General features: G+C 43.5%; 1 protein-coding gene across 5 annotated transcripts in view; it reads right to left on the reverse strand.

The window, feature by feature from the left end:
- The window catches only part of LOC102947298 (cytosolic beta-glucosidase), an 88,688-nt gene that overhangs the window by 18,549 nt on the left and 50,914 nt on the right, over window positions 1-19,225 (reverse strand). For 3 of the 5 annotated variants that reach the window (XM_027820577.3, XM_007058111.4, XM_043544579.1), the window contains 3 exons: window positions 18,729-18,956; window positions 11,659-12,464; window positions 10,858-10,981 (listed from right to left, as the gene is read on the reverse strand). In XM_027820577.3, coding sequence (XP_027676378.2) covers window positions 10,858-10,981; window positions 11,659-12,464; window positions 18,729-18,956 — 1,158 coding nt within the window. Of the gene's footprint in view, window positions 1-10,857; window positions 10,982-11,008; window positions 12,465-18,728; window positions 18,957-19,225 lie in introns of those variants that run through there. The other 2 variants (XM_043544580.1, XM_043544581.1) reach the window with 2 other exon arrangements.

Here is a 19,225-nt window from a genome sequence, read left to right on the forward strand (position 1 = left end):
AGAGGAGTTTAAGTTTAATGGGAAGCAAGGTCACTGCTTTATCCCTGGGAAGAGGGAGGGTGGTCAGGAGGGCATTCACCCACCCAGAATCCTACCTCCCAAACCACCCTTAAAAACCAGGTGACTCTAGAAGGTGCTTCCACTGTAATTCTACAAAGCACCTGAAATATAACTGCCCCAAATTGAAGGAGAATAAGCCTCCCTTGTTGACTTGGCTGTCCTCAGCCCCAAGGCACCGGAGAGTAACCCCACAACTTATCATACCTGGTGGACACAGGGCCTGGTGAACTGGACAAGGAACACACTAAGGTTGTCAGGACTGAGGACATGGAGTAGAGAGATACTGGGGCATAGCTTTTTCTGGTTCGACCAAGTGTGGTCCAGAGGCTAGTATTTTACCTGGACAAATGACCAGCATTAAGGGGGTGGGGCAGGAAAGGTTCCCCACACCACTAGCAAAGGTTTGTGTGGAGTGGGAAGGCAATTTATTTGTGGGGATGCTAGAGGACATCCCAGTGGACGTGTTGGTAGGAAATTATTTTTTCCACAAGGCCAGGACAGTTGGTGTGGTAACTTCCAGCATGGAGGAGTGTTGTGTAGGGTCCCCAAATGGGGAGGAGAGTGTATTGCCTGCCAGTGAGAGGGCTGTTCCAGTTGGTAGCTGCAGGTTTGATGCAGCTGAACCAGTGATAGGTCCTGCTCTAGAGAGCATGGAGGTGTGTTTCTCAGAGAGGAGTCTGGGGAAGGGTGTTGGAACCTGAGAATCCACAGAGGAGGTTGGTGAGGGTTCCATTGGCACTGCAGTGAAAGGTGGCAGCGTGCTTTCAGGTGTGGGAAAGGTGGAGTCAGGCCTCTGCCCAACTGAAAGCAACAGGTCCCCAAGGCTGGGAGGAGGAGAGATGTGGTCAGTGGCTGAAGATTTTATCCCAAGTATTAGATGTCAGGAATATGCAGCTAAGCAAAAGGCAGACCCCTCTCTACAGGGCATAAGGAAGTGTATCCTAGAGGGAACTCTAGGAAGGGAATAGGGGAAGTTTTTTTGTTTGAAGAGGATGGGAAACTGTATAGAGAGGCTCCTGTGGGAAGAAACAGAGGCCCCAGGCAACCTTGTAAGTAGTTGGTTGTATCCAGCCAGCTCCAGGGGGAATTAATGCTGGTAACGCACAATGGTCCCTTTGCTGGTCACTTGGGGGTACAGAGAACTTATTACAGGCTAAGGAGGAATTTCTACTGGCCAGGAATACAGAATGATGCGAGAGATTATTGCAGGTCTTGTGTGGTGTGTCAAGAGGAAAAAACCTGTAGGACCCCAGAAAGCTCCACAGTGTCACTTAAATGTCATACAGGAGGCATTCCTGAGGGTGGCAATGGACATTGTGGGTCCAATGCCATGACCCACTCGGAGGGAGAACAAATATATCTTAGTGGTACCCTGAGGCAGCCACTTTGTCCAATACAGCAACTGAGACAGAGGCAAGAGCCCTGCTCACTATCTCCAGCTGAGTGGGTTTCCCAAAGAAGATTTTGTCCGATTGGGAGACAAACTTTATGTCACAGTTATTCAACGAGCTATGGAAAGTGTGTGGGATGAAATAACTTAAGACTGCCCCCTATCATCCCTGGGCCAATGGGTGGGTGGAAAGTTTAATGGGACCCTGAAATCCATGCTGGGAATGTACACCAAGAAAAGGGGCCAAAGTTGGGACAAGTTATTGCCCTTTCTACTGTATGCTTACAGGGAGGTACCCCAAGAGTCCACAAGGTTTTCTCCATTTGACTTTTTATATGGGAGAAAAGTAAGGGGACCCCTTGATCTCATTAAAGACTCATGGAAAGGGTGCCATGAGGTGAGGGAAGAACTAGTAACTGAGTATGTTCAGAGGTTTAGAAAGGAGTTAAAGGACATGATGGAAATTGTCCAAAACAAAACTCCAAGACAGTCAGGCCAAACAAAAGGCATGGTATGATAAAATCTTGTAAATGCACTTTTGACATAGAAGATTTGGTGATGGTACTCAGCCCCACAAAAATGTTCAAAATGCAAAACTCTTGGGAGGGGCCCTTTGAGATGGTAGAAGTGGCCAATGAGGACACATCAGGTTAAAAAGCTCCATGATGATACTGTTTCCCAACTGGTACACATGAACCAGCTCAAAGACTATCACAGTAGGGAGGCCGGAGTAAACATGATCGGTTGTGTGGAAGGGGAAACTGAGGCACACTCACTCACTGATTTGATGGCTGAATGCCAAGATGGATTGACTCTGGAAAGCCTTGAAATCTGTAGAGAATTAACACCAGTCAAAAGTGGGGAGGCGTTGTCAGTGCTGCAGGAGTACAGCGAGGTGTTTTTATGAGCTTGCATTGTGCAGATCTTTCTATACAGTGCAAGATAGTATTATTTGGGGTTTATTTCCCAAATGGGCTGTGCACATGAGTGCTGGGTGAATCCTCTCACACAGAGCTGACTTCAGTCTCTCTGCAGCTGGGTGTGGCCCTACCTGCGTGTGTGCTGCAAGAGGCTGGAGAGCCTAATTCAGCAAAACAGGGAGAGGGAATCCAGGCTGATGGAGCAGAAGGGACACAGTGAAACTCCAGTACATCAGGTGGCACCTCAGAAGTGGGGCGGGGGGGGAAGTCTAATCAGTCATACCCATTGAGGCTTGCGTATGGGTCTAGGTGCAGGGGTGCCTGAGTTAGCTGTGCACATGCTCACTGGCAGATTCATAAGTCCCAAGAGACTTTACCAGCTGACTTTTAGGCACCTTAGGATTTTTAGGTGTCTGAGTTAGGTGGCAGTTAAGTGGACATTTTAAGGATCTCAATGGCACCTAAATGTTGGACTTTGAGCATATCAGTCCTTTTGTTGTCTACTCTTTAGTCTATCTGGGTAAAGTTTTCAAAAATACCTCTGACTTAATAGCCTCAGTCTCATTTTCAAAATTTGACTTAGGCACTGATGACCCTAAATCCCACTGACTTTGAATGAGACTTAGGCTTCTAAGGGACAGACTTTAAAACATATGTTGGGTCTAGAGAAGCAGATAGGTGCCTAGTGAGATTTGCAGAGTACTTAGGTGCCTAATTCCCATTTAAATCAATTTTTTCCTGATGGGAATTAAAAAAAAAAAAAAAATCACATAAGAAAAATGATGTTGGAGAACAAATCAACATCCCTTCACATTCCAATGCCTTCAGTGCATTGGACATCACCTTGCAGTGGTTTGAAGGACAAGGAGCAATGCAGTGCACCATTTGGCAAATGCAATCTCACTAGTGTAATTCCAAGATGTTCAGTTGTATGAACTTTTCAATTTTATGAACTCCTCAATCCAATTAATTTGTAAAATAGGGGCTCTATTGAATTTAACATTTATATTGTTGTACTATACAGAGGCCTCAAACAAAACAGGATACATCATGCTTGGCACTGCACAAACAGGCATTGATTTAGCACAGCCCTTACACATATGCATAAACTGTGATGGGTATACCAACCCCACACTGGTGAGGTGAGGCTTAAGGAGTTGCTCTAGATGCAGGAAGCCACGCCACCTTGTTCCTGCAGGGCATGCTCCCTGTGGACGGAGAATTCAAAAGGGAGCAACTCAGCTCAGTCTGGATGGATCAAGCAGGAGAAGAGTTGGGTGCTGCAGTCTCCTGTAGAGAAGCTGCCAGGGCTCCAAGTGGCTGGGACTGCACCACGTAGTCAAACCACCGCAGGCCTTTCAACTGCAATGGCCAAGGATGACAAGCCACTGCCAAAAGGGGAAGACACTCTGGAGAATGACCCAAGAGGACTCCAAGGGGGACACGAAGACAGAGGCGTGGCACAGATGGAGGAACAGAAGCAGGGGTAGGAAGTGACCCAGGGAACCGGTGTAAGGGCATCTGCCCCTAGGCCATGTATTGGAACCATTATTTTGAAGGGCTCTGGTTTGGAACCCAGTGGAGCAGGGTGGGCCTGGGTTCCTCAACCCCAGTCACAGACTCTGACCATTGGGGGACTGCCTACTGGCTAGGATCAGTGGCAACGCAGCCACAGACTGTCACTGTGGAGTGACATTCCCACTGACTCTCGGTGCTAGGCGAGGCACCCACAGACTTTTGCCTTTGGGTGATTTTGCCACTGATCCTGCTGCTAGGTAAGATGGTCAGACTCTCGTTGTGGAGTGATCTTGCCACGGATTCTAGACACTAGGCAAAATGGCCACAGACTCTAACCTTTGGACAAGACTGCTACTGATGCTAGCCACTAGGCAAGGTGGCCACTGACTCTCGCTACTGGGTGACATAGCCTGGAGTATCACCACTAGGCAGTATTGCTGCCCTTGGCTACAAAACCCCACCACAATAACTTTAAGCATATAGGAGGAGCTAGTGAACAGGAGCAGCTAAGAGTGGAGTTTTGTGAGGGACTTCTCCAGGTGAAGGAGGAGCGGTTATGTGACCCTTGGGGTAAGTTTGGGGGGGGGTGTATGCATGCGCGTGCACACCCTTGTTGTGGTGTGCTTACTGCTGGACTGAAATATACCATTTGGTCTGTTTGGGGGACAGCGTGCTGAGCCTAGCAGTCTGCTAGGGAAGGCCGAGAGCTGACAGCTTCTTAATAAGGCTTTAATCCTTAAGCACCCATCAACCCTTAACCAGAAGGTGGGGCTACTCAGGAAGACCAAGGCTTTAAAAAGCCCACTCCTAAGCGACCAGAAGAGCTAGCAAACAGGAGCAGCTAGCAGGGGAGTTTTGCGAGGGAGTTGAAGGCTAGATACACTTAACATTCCTTAAACTTCTTTAAACTTAAGCCAAAAACCACCCTCTGATTAAAAACAAAACAGCAAAGGAATTAGCTGCAGGAGTAAAAAGAGAATGCAGGCAGAAGTCCAGCAACATCTGTGCATTCGGTGCAAGGAGCTCCTGGCCCTCAGAGACTGTATACAAGCTTTAGAGACCAGGCTGGCTCAGCTGGAGGAGCTAAGGGAGCCACAGAGGTACAGAGATGAGACTTTCTGGGACATAGTAGAATGGTTCCACCCCCAGTCTGACAGCCTCTGTGCTGTTGAGGAGGATGAAAGCCTCAGAGAAAGAAAACATCCAACTGGAGCAAAGGGAAATGATCCCATAGTTGGGACCCTCCTTCCAGATGATGTTGTGGTATCCTCTCACACTGAGGAGACCTCTCCAGGGTAGGGAACACCAGTTATTAGGAAGAGACAGGTATTAGTAATGGGTGAGCTGATTAGAAACAGATAGCTGGGTTTGCAATGATTGGGAGAACCGCATGGAGACTTGCCTGCCTGGTGCAAAGGTTGCAGATCTCTTGAGACATCTAGATAGGTTCATGTGTAGTGCTGGGGACGAGCCAGTGGTTGTGGTACATGCAGGTACCAATGACATAGGGAAAGATAGGAGAGAGCTCCCGGAGGCCAAATTTAGGCTACTAGGTAAGAGATTGAAGTTCAGGACCTCCATGGTGGCATTCTCTGAAATGCTTCCAGTTCCACACGCAGGGCCAGTTAGGCAGGCAGAACTGCAGGGTCTCTTTGGGGAAAGGGGAGCCTATACAGGAAGGATGGGCTCCACCTAAACCAAAATGGAACCAGATAGCTGGCACTTAACATTAAAAAGGTTGTAGAGCAGTTTTTAAACTAAGGGCTGGGGGAAAGCAGACAGGTGCGGAGGAGCATGTGGTTTGGACAGAGACATCCCTTAGGGAAGGATCTACTCATGGAAAGTCTCTATATCCTAGTAAGGAGGAGAGTATGGAAGATAAAATACAGGTAGGATCTGATAAACAGTCAAATGAAAAAAGTCTTATTCAATTACATCATGTAATAGGAGACAGCTAAAAAGTGACAAGTTTTTAAAGTGCTTATATACCAATGCTAGAAGTCTAAATAATAAGATGGGTGAACTACAGTGCCTCATATTAAATGAGAATATTGATATAATAGGCATCACAGAAACTTGGTGGAATGAGAATAATCAATGGGACACAGTAACACCAGGATACAAAATATATCTGAAGGACAGAACAGGTCATGCTGGTGGGGGAATGGCACTATATGTGAAAGAAAGCATAGAATCAAATGAAGTAAAAATCGTAAATGAAGCAAATTGTACCATAGAATCTCTGTGGATAGTACTATAGATAGTAATTCCATGATTTAATAATAATATAGCAGTGGGAATATATTACCGGCCACCTGACCAGGATGGTGATAGTGACTGTGAAATGCTCCGGGAGATTAGAGAGGCTATTAAAATAAAAAACTCAACAAATAATAATGAGGGATTTTCAACTATCCCCATATTGACTGGGTACATATCACCTCAGGACGGGATGCAGAGATAAAGTTTCTTGACTCCTTAGATGACTGCTTCTTGGAGCAGCTAGTCCTGGAACCCACAAGAGGAGAGGCAATTTTTGATTTAGTCCTAAGTGGATCACTGGATCAGGTTCATGAGGTGAATATAGCTGCACTGCTTGGTAATAGTCACCACAATATAATTAAATTTAACATCCCTGTGGCGGGGAAAACACCAAAGCAGCCCAGCACTGTAGCATTTAATTTCAGAAAGGGGAACTATACAAAAATGAGGTGGTTAGTTAAACAGAAATTAAAAGGTACAGCACCAAAAGTAAAATCCCTGCAAGTTGCATAGAAACTTTTAAAAGACACCAAAATAGAGGCTCAACTTAAATGTATACCCCAAATTAAAAAAATATAGTAAGAAAATAAAAAAAGCCACTGTGGCTAAACAAAGTAAAAGAAGTAGTGAGAGGCAAAAAGGCATCTTTTAAAAAGTGGAATTTAAATCCTACTGAGGAAAATAGAAAGGAACAAACTCTGGCAAATGAAGTGTAAAAAATATAATCAGGAGGCAAAAATTTTTTTTGAAGTACAGCTAGCCAAAGACTCAAAGTAATAGGATTTTTTTTAAAAAAAACACAACAGAAGCAGGAAGCCTGCTAAACCAGTGGGGCCACTGGACGATCGAGATGCTAAAGGAGCACTCAAGGATGATAAGGTCATTGCAGAGAAACTAAATGAATTATTTGCATCAGTCTTCATGGTTGAGGATGTGAGGGAGGTTCCCAAACCTGAGCCAAATCTGAGGAGTCGTTAGAGGAGGTTTTGGAACAAATTGATAAACGAAACAGTAATAAGTCACCAGGACCCGATGGTATTCGCCCAAGAGTTCTGAAGGAACTCCAATGTGAAATTGCAGGACTAACTATAGTCAGTAACCTATCATTTAAATCAGCTTCTGTATCAAATGACTCGAAGATAGCTAATGTGACACCAATTTTTATAAACGGCTCCAGAGTTGACCCCAGCATTTGCAGGCCGGTAAGCCTGACTTCAGTACCAGCCAAACTGGTTGAAACTATAGTAAAGAACAAAATTGTCAGACACATAGATGAACATAATTTGTTGGGGAATAGCCAACATGGTTTTTCTAAAAGGGAAATAATGCCTAACCAATTTACTAGAATTCTTTGAGGGGGTCAACAAGCATGTGGACCAAGGGGGATCCAGTGGATTTAGTGTAAGTAGATTTTTAGAAAGCCTTTGACAAGGTCTCTCACCAAAAGCTCTTAAGCAAAATAAGCAGTCATGGGATAAGAGGGAAGGTGCTCTCACAGACTGGTAACTGGTTAAAAGATAGGAAACAAAGGCTCGGAATAAATAGTCAGTTTTCAGAATGGAGAGAGGTAAATAGTGGTGTCCCCCAGGGGTCTGTTCTGGGACCAGTCTCATTTAACATTCATAAATGATCTGCAACAAGGGGTAAACAGTGAGGTGGCAAAATTTGCAGATAATACAAAACTACTCAAGATAGTTAAGTTGCAGGCAGACTGCAAAGAGCTACAAAAGGATCTCTCAAAACTGGGTGATTGGGCAACAAAATGGCAGATGAAATTCAATGTTGATGTATGCAAAGTAATGCACACTGGAAAACATAATCCCAACTATACATATAAAATGATGGGATCTAAATTGGCTGTTACCACTTAAGAAAGATCTTGGAGTCCTTGTGGATAGTTCTCTGGAAAAATCCACTCAATGTGCAGCGGTAGTCAAAAACGTGAACAGAATGTTGGGAATCATTAAGAAAGGGATAGGTAATAAGATAAATATCATATTGCCTCTATATAAATCCATGGTACGCCCACATCTTGAATACTGCATGCAGATGTGGTCACCCCATCTCAAAAAAGATATATTTGAATTGGAAAAGGTTCAGAAAAGGGCAACAAAAATGATTAGGGATATGCAATGGCTGCCATATGAGGAGAGAATAATAAGACTGGGACTTTTCAGTTTGGAAAAGAGACAACTAAGGGGGGATATGCTAGAGGTCTATAAAATCATGACTCGTGGGAGAAAGTAAATAAAGTGTTTACTCCTTCTCATAACACAAGAACTAGGGATCACGAAATGAAACGAATAGGCAGCAGGTTTAAAACAAACAAAAGGAAGTATTTTTTCCATACAACACACAGTCAACATGTGGAACTCCTTGCCAGAGGATGTTGTGAAGGCCAAGTGTAAAGGTTTGGACTCACCCCTGCGGCACCTCCTGCTGGTAGTCATTGGGAATTAGCTCATCCAGCCCCAGAGCACCCTCTGCAGGCCGGTGATCCACCTTACTGCCAGCCCTCCTGTGTCCCTCCCAGGGCCCAGTGCCCCTTTCTTTGGGGTGCTGCCCCCCTGGCAGAACCCCCACACTCTCAGGTTCTAGGTCTCCCCACCCATGGGAACCCTCACCCCCTAACCGCACCTCACCTCAGTTTGGGCTACTGCCAGTCCCCACTTAGCTCCTTATATCAGGGGCAGACTGCAGTGTATACGCCACTCATCACCGGCAAGGGGGTTTTGGACCTGCTGCCTCCGCCTACCCGTGGGCTGCCCCTCTGCAACCTTGCACCTATTCAGCCTGTAGCCTAAGGCTTTCCAGGGAGGAACTCCCAGCTCCTCTGGCCCTTCCCCAGCCCTGTCCCCAATCTGGGTGGGGTGGGGTGCCCTTTTCCCAGTAGAGGGAGGAGTGACTGGGCTCCTGGCTCACAGCCTCTTATAGGGGCGAGCTGGGCCTGATTAAGCTGGCCACAGCTGCGGCAGCTCCCTTAATCCGGCTGGGCTTTTCCCCACATCCCCAGCCCTCTCCCCGGGCTGGCCTCAGCCCTGTCAGGGCCGGAGCAGGTAACCACCCCACTACACCAAAACTACAACTGGGTTCAAACAAAAGAACTAGATAAAATCATGCAGGATAGGTCCGTCAATAGCTATTAACCAGGATGGGCTGGGATGGTGTCCCTAGCCTCTGTTTGCCAGAAGCTGGGAGTGGGCAACAGGTGATAGATCGCTTGATGATTACCTGTTTCGCTGATTCCCTCTGGGGCCCTTGGCATTGGCCACTGTCGGAAGACAGGATACTGGGCTAGATGGACCTTTGGTCTGACCTAATATGGCTGTTCTTATGCTCTTAAGAGTAGTCCCATTCATTTCAGTTGGACTACACACGTGCTTAGACCCAAATCCTCAACGTATTTAGGTGTCTAACTTCCAGTGATTTCAATGGGAGTAAGGTGCCTACATACATCTGGGGATCTGGGCCGAAGTGCTTTGCTGGATTGGGCCCACAGTGAAATACCATCCCTATCCCAAACAGCTTACAGTGTATCTCTTTACAACCTCTCCAGAAGTCTCGGCAGAAGCCAAGCCCTGTCCTGCTGAGTCAGCGTGGTCACACCAAATTGGGATTTGGAGTGGGGAGGAGAATAATAGTACAATTTCTTAAGTTAATGTTTCACTGAGAGCTGGTTCAAGGAAGAGACTGTAAAAATGGCAAGACAAAAGGCAAGTAAAATGAAGAGGAAGGAACTGCTGCAAAATTACTAACATTAAATAATATTTTGTTCATGCTTGTGATCACTTATGACAAACATGCTCGGGAGAAGAGCAGTCATGTGAAGGAATTTAGCATTTTCAAATGCAATTCTAACTTGATATGTCTTGGGAAGCTCTACTCCCTATGAGTCACCCTGGTGTATAGAGCCTGCTCAAGGAAGGTAGAGGTGTGATTTTTCAAAAGACCTCACCATAGGCCTAATTCTGCTCCTATCGAAGCCAGTGGTGAAGCATCCATTGACTTCTATACCAGCAGAGCTATGCCAATATTGAGCATTTTTGAAAATCCCCTCCTAAGGGCTGAAGTGGAGCTGATATGATGCATTAGTTCTGCACTGGAGTGAATTTCACTGTGTGAACATTCCAAACACTGCACGGAGCTAATTGCATGCAGTCTTCCTTAAGCTATATGCAACAGGATCATATTCTATAACAAAGAATATATATTAGATCTAAGGGCCAGATTTTCAAAAGTATCCAGTGTGCAGCAATTCCCATTCTTTGCAATGAGAGCTGCTGGCTGCTGAGCAGTTTTAAAGATCTGGCCCCCAGTTGTGGGTGCTATGGATATTGAGCAAAGCTGGCCCTAAAATGTGCAGTTTTGAAAGTGCTTTTTTTTTTTTTTTTTTTTTTTTTTTAAACCAGGCAGGCCATAAAAAAATTTTGCTTTATGAAGATAGCAAAAGAGTACAAATCCAAAATACCCAGTGCTGAACGTTTCCATTTGATTCCATTCCAAGATTATGAAGTAGGATTAAATCTACCTTTCTGCTAAATATTCTTCCTTCCTCTCTGCCAAACATTTTTTTCTAATCACATTACTTTACTCTGATTTACACAAGTTTTAGCTTCAGGAATCAATGGCCATTGCTGAATGCAAATAGGCACATAGGAAAATTATATTAAGTTTGCACAATTGATCTTTCATCATTTAAAAATGTACCTTTTAAAATTTCTTGTAATGTCAGCCTGAAATACTTCCAGCGCTGAGTGTCATCAAGTGGAGCAGGGTCACTCTGGGAAAACCCATTCTCAGTGATGTAAATTATAGGATTATTATATGTATCCTAGAACAAGAGAGCAGAAGTTTTATTCAGAACAGATGTAAGAAAACCCATAAAATCACAGCATTCGCTTCTATCTTCTTTAAGCTACAACCCCTAACTCGTTTTCATCAAATTGCACTGACCCTATTAACTTGTAATTTTCCATGTGCTGACCTTTCATGACTAACAGTGGAAAAGCAAAACTGTGCAAACATCCATGAAGACAGTGAAATGACTTATTTTAATAAGAATACAAAAATATCTTTCCTGCATAGCATCTGCGTTTTGTCACCGCTCCTTAACCCTTTGGTACTAGCAGTCACAGCATGTCCCACTGTCAGCAATGGTTTGCATGCCAGGAAAACCTGACTGCTAGCATCCAAAAGATCATTTCTGAAGTTCAACAGATGATCAAACACTCACATATCATTTCAAATTGTAACTCCTGCTCAGTATGAGTTGTCAAGTAATAGCAACAAAAAAACCGCAAAGTCTTCACCTCTCTCAGTAGTTATGATGCAAAAATGAAACAAAGAATCCCAAGTCAACTTGTTTACACTCTTGCACCGTGCCTTTTGCTACAGCATGTGGGTGCCTCCCAATAACTGAGTCACCCATATTGCACTGCACAAATCCTTTTCCTCAGTGGTGGTTAGCTAACTAAAAATCTGGATGATCAAGTGAGTGTCACACCATACCTTGATATATTTCAGTAGCCTACGTAAACCCCAGGGAACTACAGCCAGCCATGAGCTGCCAGCAGCAAAAGGCCAGGAATGGTCCGTTATTTGTTCAGCTTCTCTGTCCCCAGAAACACTTGGTTCACTGTGTGTATTTTTTTGGTGCTTTACTTTGCGAGTAGTATAATAATTTACGGCAAAAAAGTCAGCAGTTCCCTTGATCGTCATCTTTTCTTCCTCAGTAAATTCTGGAAGCCTTGATGATAGGTAGCCTTGCTTTGTACTCATTACAGAGATCTGGGATTTCATGATGGCCGGATAGTCACCACTAATAAATATGGGTTCAGCAAACCAGTCTAAGCAAAACGCCATATACCTTTTAGTAGCTTCTTGATCTGCAAGACAAGTTGGATCTAAAGGTTCTGCCCAATCTGAGTTTAGAGCTATAGACACAAGCCCATGTTGCTTTTTTCTAAATAACAAATCATAACTGTGCCAGGCTTTAGCATGAGCCTTTATCATGTTATGAGCTGTCCGATACGCTCCAATACCAGGTTCCATTATTCCTGGAGCCACAATGCCTTTTTCATAGCCATCTTTAGCCACAACATAAGGCTCATTAATAGTGACCCACAGTTTCACTCGGTCTCCAAATGTTCTGAAGCAAAACTGTGCATAGCTGTCAAAGACCTCAGTGATTGCATCAGAGCTCCAGCCACCTTGATCTTCTAAATGTTGAGGTAAATCAAAGTGATATAATGTCACCATGGGCACAATGCCATTTGCCAACAGGTCATCAATGATCTTGTCATAGTAATCAACTCCTGAAAAAGTTGAAAGAAAAAAGGTTGGCTTCATATTTTATTACCTTAAAAATGCAGAAACCTCACTTACAAATAATATTACCACAGCGTTATTTTTCTCTGTCTCCTCAGTATTGCGTATCATCTCACAGGTGTATGCTAAATCTATTTTAAACCAGGAGGGAAAGATTTTCAGAAGCTGTCTTCACCCAGCAGCTGCTATTTAGGCACCAAAAGGGACTGCATTTTCAGAAGTAATCGGTGCACAGGAGCTTCTACTGAGAACAGTGGGAGTTGCTGGATACTTAACACTTTTGAAAATTTGGTCTCTTCATGTAGTGGCCAAATGGGAGCTAAGCTCTCAAGAATCTGGCCCTAAATGTAGGAGCTGAGCTCTTTTGAAAACTGTACCCTCATTGTATAGTTTGATCAATACCAAAGCTAGGTCTAATGGAGGGATTTTTCTCCTGGAGAACTACACAGACACTAAAAAGCAAAGAGTGCAATATTCACCAAGATCAAGGCACGTTGTAACCGGTTGGCCTTTTTTGATTTGCACCTGGTCAGTAGGGTGAGCCATTTCCTTTTGGATGTGGGCCTTGCTATTGCTATCCCTGACTTTCTCAACTCCAGATTAACTAATTGCCATGAATTCTACAATTTAGAAGTATCTGGTGGCTGAAGCTGGGGCAGCATGCAGCAGTTCCCTCTCTAGCTTGGGCATCTTGTCAGGTCTATCTGACATTTGGGGCTCTTCATTGGTTGCTATTGGTCTCTAGATGGTGTTGGTCTTGAGCTACAATACTTAAGTGTCTTGGGACAAGCCCACCCGAGAGACTAACTCCCTGCTTGTGACACTGCCACAGTTGCAGACAGCAGAGACACTCAAGCTAGATCCCTCTGGTTATAAAAGAGAGGGGACAGACAGTTGGTCATTCGCCATGAGGATCCTGGCACTCTGAATCTTTCCCCCACCACTTTGGTCTGAAATAGCCTGAACTCGATCACCTGGGAAAGCAACAAAAGCCATTTATTTGATAGGCTTTGGGGGGCAAAGCTTGAGAGGATATTCCTGGAGAACGAATGGGGATATTCAGTTACTGGGCTTTATCAGCTGGCTAAGTTAACATGTCTCCTGTATGATTATTTTTATGCAGCTGGGTGGTCATTGTAAATTAAAGTTGCTGCCTGGGCACTTGGTGCTTTTGTATGGGCATTTTTTTAGTTTTGTTTAAATATAAATAAAAGTAAATAGATTTTTTTCAAGCCTCCTTAGAATGATGGGTCTTGCATCATATGTAAAATATGGTGTTACTTTTTCAGACGTGGGCTAACAGTTAGCTTGCTCCTTCACAAAAACCATCTGACTTTGGATTTTTCCAATTGCATTTCTACTAATAATATTAACTTTGAATTATTATTTATAGTACAGTTAAATTCAAAGGGTCCAGACAGGACAGAGGGTGCCTTATGCAGGTGCCATACAGACAAAAGGTAGAGCTTGCCTCAGAGACTTGGATTCACTTTTGAAAATTGCCTTAGTGACTTAGGAACCCAGGCCCCATTTTCAAAAGTGATTTATGCACTTGTGAGTCATTAAGACATAAGCTCCTAAATCTCTTTTGAAAATGGGACTTAGGCCCTGGGACAAGACTTGACAGTTTGAAGACTTGAACACAATGGAAGAAAGGAGCGGACAACAATAAGGTTGCATATATTAGCTGAGTATATGATTTGGAGACTTCATAGAGTTTTTTGTTTTGTTTTTAATATAGTAACAAAATATGTTAATGAATCACAAACAAGCCACCTGTATTAGTGAGTGAATGTGTTAGTCCTATACTAACTAATTATTTGCACTGGTTTTTGGATTCAGTGTGTACTAACGTTAAAAAAAAATGCAGACCCAGATGCCCTGGTCTACATTGTAATTGTCAATGTTAGGCCTTAAAATTAGCTTGCTTTCACAGTTGTACCATATGGTTGGTCTTTTCTCAAGGATTCTACTCATACTGTTTTTTAATCCAACATCTGATGCAGCAACAAACTGAGAACCTCAGACTTAGTGTGCATCTTCTTGCAAGCAGACCAGTGCCTACACATCCACTATCACAGCAAGATTTGATGGGCTTGTTTACAATAAGCCTGGCAGGCAGTTTGTTTTTCCTCTCTAACTGCAACCCCACAAGAATATGGGGAGATGCATGTGTATGTCTGGGGGCAGAATTCATCAAAATGTTCCTTTAATTCTTGAAAAATTAATTTCAAAGTTCAAATTTACAATCAATTAGGGCCAGATTGTGAATCCTTTACTCCCCTTGGTGGATAGGGGCTCCCATGCCTTCAACGTGGCTATTCATGTGGGTAACTCTTTCTGGTGGCAGTAAGAGTTTTCTCCATCTAGCCCTTAGCTGGCAAAACAGAAGGGCCCTTTGCTGGTTCAGCATCCTCTTTTTTAACACGGGCAGGAAAACTCCCTAGACACTTGTCTTAAATATAAAAGGAAGGGTAAACACCTTTAAAATCCCTCCTGGCCAGAGGAAAAACCCTTTCACCTGTAAAGGGTTAAGAAGCTAGGATAACCTAGCTGGCACCTGACCAAAATGACCAATGAGGAGACAAGATACTTTCAAAAGCTGGGGGGGAGGGAGAAACAAAGCCTTTCTCTCTCTGTCTGTGTGATGGTTTTGCCGGGAACAGAAAAGGAATGGAGTCTTAGAACTTAGTAAGTAATCTAGCTAGATATGCGTTAGATTCTGTTTTGTTTAAATGGCTGATAAAATAGCTGTGCTGAATGGAATGTAGATTCCTGTTTTTGGGTCTTTTTGCAACTTAAGGTTTTGCCTAGAGGGATTCTCTATGTTTTGAATCTGATTACCCTGTAAGGTATTTACCATCCTGATTTTACAGAGGTGATTCTTTTACTTTTTCTTCTATTAAAATTCTTCTTTTAAGAATCTGGTTGCTTTTTCATTGTTCTTAAGATCCAAGGGTTTGGGTCTGTGTTCACCTATGCAAATTGGTGAGGATTTTTATCAAACCTTCCCCAGGAAAGGGGGTGTAGGGTTTGGAAGGATTTTGGGGGGGAAAGATGTTTCCAAACGGGCTCTTTCCCTCTTATATATCTCTTAGACATTTGGTGGTGGCAGCGATAAAGTCCAAGGGCAAAAGGTAAAATAGTTTGTACCTTGGGGAAGTTTAACCTAAGCTGGTAAAAATAAGTTTAGGAGGTTTTCATGCAGGTCCCCACATCTGTACCCTAGAGTTCAGAGTGCGGAAGGAACCTTGACAATGCTGATAAGAGGTGGCCTGTGTAATGTTACAGATTACTCAGTAGAATTTGGGAAATTTAAAAGCGATCAAATATCCATTTTCCAGATTTCAATTAATTATCGAAAAAGGCTTATAATCTTGTGTGATCTGGAAAGAGAAATGCAGATATATCACTGGAAATCATCAGCATCATCTGGTGACCTGATAATGCTAAAACTGGGATGATGCCATTTTTACGTTGGTACCGCTATGGATCAGTTAAAAGAGCAAAGAAGGGCAGCATATAGAGTTCTGGCAATGTGTGTGTCTGTGTTCCGAGGGGAGACCATCCTGCTGGGGTGTTCTAGTAAGGCCCAATTGGCAGTAGGAGGTGGAGAGGAAAATGCACTTCATATCACAGCTGGATGGGAAAGGGATAGAGTAAAGCCCGGAGGGGAGTCAGAGTGAGTCAGTGTGGATTGCCATGTGATTTTGAGGTTGGGGGTGGTACTCATTCTGCCAGGGATACAGGACCCATTTCTCTCTTCTTTTCCGCCTCCCTCTCTCCTGGTCCTACCCTAATGTTGAAGTCAGGCAGAGAAGAGAATTATGTGCTGGGTCCAATAAATCACACACGCTGTCTGCAAGTTCTGGCTCCCTCCTCACTGCAATCTGCCATTCTGCAGCTAATACACAACCCTCCTTGGGGGACACAGGGCATAGAGAATTGAAAACATAACAAAAACTAGCCACTACATAAAAAACAAAAAATAAACTCACAGTAGGTTTAAACTTGACATTTTATAGGAGTAAAACCCCTACAACATTGCTCCTTTAGAAGAAAACCCCCTTACACCTGGAAAACAAATGTTAAAGCTTTTTCCAAATGTCCCGTGTTTTAGGTGTGAAATTGCTAGTGAATCAGTTCACGTGAATGGTTTTTATTTGAAAGGACATTGCTTTAAGGTTTCTAATTCTTCTTAATTCTTTGTAGAAATGTTTATACAGAAGATAGTGGCCTTTCCATGATATGCAGCTACAATTGCTTCAACAGATCACTGCACAGGACAAGTGAGCTCCTGCCTAATGAAACGCCCTTCCAATGCCCTTTCGCTAAATGTAAAGTTCATAAAATTAATCAGGCAGCTGTTTAAAAGAGGGATCAAGTGAACATTTTCAAAAATGTTAGTTGAGTTTGGTCAAAATGTTGTTAGCTTTTTTTCTTACCAACTCTATGGCTGTTCACTATCTCCCACCCTCACTTCTCAATAACAAAGCCTGTTCAACAGGCAGCTCTGTGGCATATGAATAGCACCTGTGGTGCTACCTGAAGGAAACTGTGTTCCTCAGAAATAAAACTAAGGATACTCAGCCAAATTTAATTTCCATACGCCACAAAAAGCATCCAAACTAAAGGGCAAATCCTGCCCCGGGGCCTAGCCATCATGCTTAGAAATTCTGGTGGTGGTGCGATGGAATCTTCCCATCCCTTTCCCATTCAGCTGGTGACATGAAGTGCATTTTCCTCCCCACCTCCTGCTGCCAAATTGGTCCTTATTAGAACACCTCAAAGATGTGGTCTCTCCTCGGAAGGCTGGAGTCACTCCTGCACCCATGCTGTTCAGAAGGATATGGCTGGATGGTCTGCTGTCTATGGATCAACCCACTCTCATGGCTCCTGCATATCCACCATCTCCTTATGGCAGAAGCTGTGATCTGCAGAATGCAGGAGGTGAATAGAGGTCTGCACGGGCAACCCAAATTCTGAAACCTGAACACTCTTAGCACAACTTTATTGGTTCTGTGTGTATGGATCTGCACAGCCCTGGAGTGGAGAATTTGCTAATACATCTTCCCCCTCATTCTCTTTCCAGCCCTTCCCTTTCTTGAATGGGGGGAGGAAAGAACACCCAGGGTGAAGACTGCCCCAAGAGCATAAAGATTGACATCTCCCCAGAAGGAGTAGTCCAGGTAGCAACAAGGAAAGGGTGAGGAACTCTTCAGACACAGCTACCATCCAATTCTATTTCCTTTTTGTTTTGTTAGGGACATTTTCCTTCTGCTGATGGCTGTTTGTTCAGACCCCTCCTCTTACTCTGCTCCTGATGCAGTTTCACTCCCCCTAGTCTTCACATTCTCCTCCAATCCTCCTCACCCTGTTTCCCTTTCCTCTGCACTCAATATAGCCTTTCCCTTCCTTTGCTTATTAACTCAGCCAAGACCCTTTCCTCTTGCCGATTCTCTCTGAAGTGAAAAAGCAGAACAAATGTGGAACCAACATATTTGCCAACCGTCAATTCTTTGCATACATGGCAGCTCTTTTCTCCCACCCTATTCCTGTCTTGCCATCTTACACTATGTAGTCTCCTTGGAGCTCTTTGTAGTCTCTTTTTTTTTTTTTCTTGTGTGTGTTTGTACAGCACCTAGCACAATGCCTACCCAGTCTGGAATGAACCTACAGCCACTAGTGGAAAACAAATAATAAAAATGAACTGTGAGATCCCCTCTCATTGGCCAGCCAAGGAGTATATTGCTTGAGTACCTGCAGAAAAGTCTGTCCCACTTAGACAATGTATGCTATTCAGTGTGCAATTCAGAATGTCAATAGATTATGCTGATACACTATCCACATGCATTTGCCAATACTGTCAAATATGGGATTGATTGATTGATTTGTTTATATGCTTTCCTCTTATTTGCTTCGCAAGTTCTGCAGAGGTTCATTGTAACTTTACACAATCCCATGAAATAGAACAATTTATCATCACCTTTTAAAAAATTTAGAACAGGCAAAAAATACCTGGTAGGGAACATAATACTCATCCCATCCCAAAAGATCACGACATCCAAGGGGATCTAGAGTATTAATTAGGAAGTTGTTGCAAACCTATAAAAAATCATCCCATAATTACTCTGAAAAAAACTTGCAATTTCAAAGCTACACTGCAGAATAGCATACTGGATTAATTATGCCAGACTGCAGCAATAACCTTGAATTAAAGCTGCAACCTTCTATTTTTAAGAAACAATTGCCTTTCTGGTTGATGAAACCTGTCGTCCCATCAGGTAACAGACGTGACCAGGAAAGAGAAAAGCGATAATGAGTCAATCCAAGCTGTTTGATACATTTCAAATCTTCCTCCCACAGAGTGTAGCTGCCACAAGCTACATCACCAGTCTGGTTCTTGAAAACTCGATCTCCTCCCTGATGGGTGAATGTGTCCCAAACATTAGGGCCCTTTCCATCTGCATTCCAGCCTCCTGATTAAAAAACAAAACTGAATCATTAGACTTTTGACATCAAAAGACATATGTTGAATGTAAATATTTATCACATAAAGTGGACATAAGAATCTCAGTACCTTGTAAGCAAATCAAACAGGGCTTTCTCCAGTTCTTTCACTTAAAATGAATAGTTTTTTTTCAAGCTATAGAACATTTGTATTAAGTTCTGCATTTATTCATGGTTTTGTCACTGCTCACTATTTGAAAAATCTGTTTCAAACAGCACTTACAGAGGTTCTGACACA

Source organism: Chelonia mydas, chromosome 4 (assembly GCF_015237465.2).
Source record: "Chelonia mydas isolate rCheMyd1 chromosome 4, rCheMyd1.pri.v2, whole genome shotgun sequence".
Taxonomy (NCBI): Eukaryota; Metazoa; Chordata; order Testudines; family Cheloniidae; genus Chelonia; species Chelonia mydas.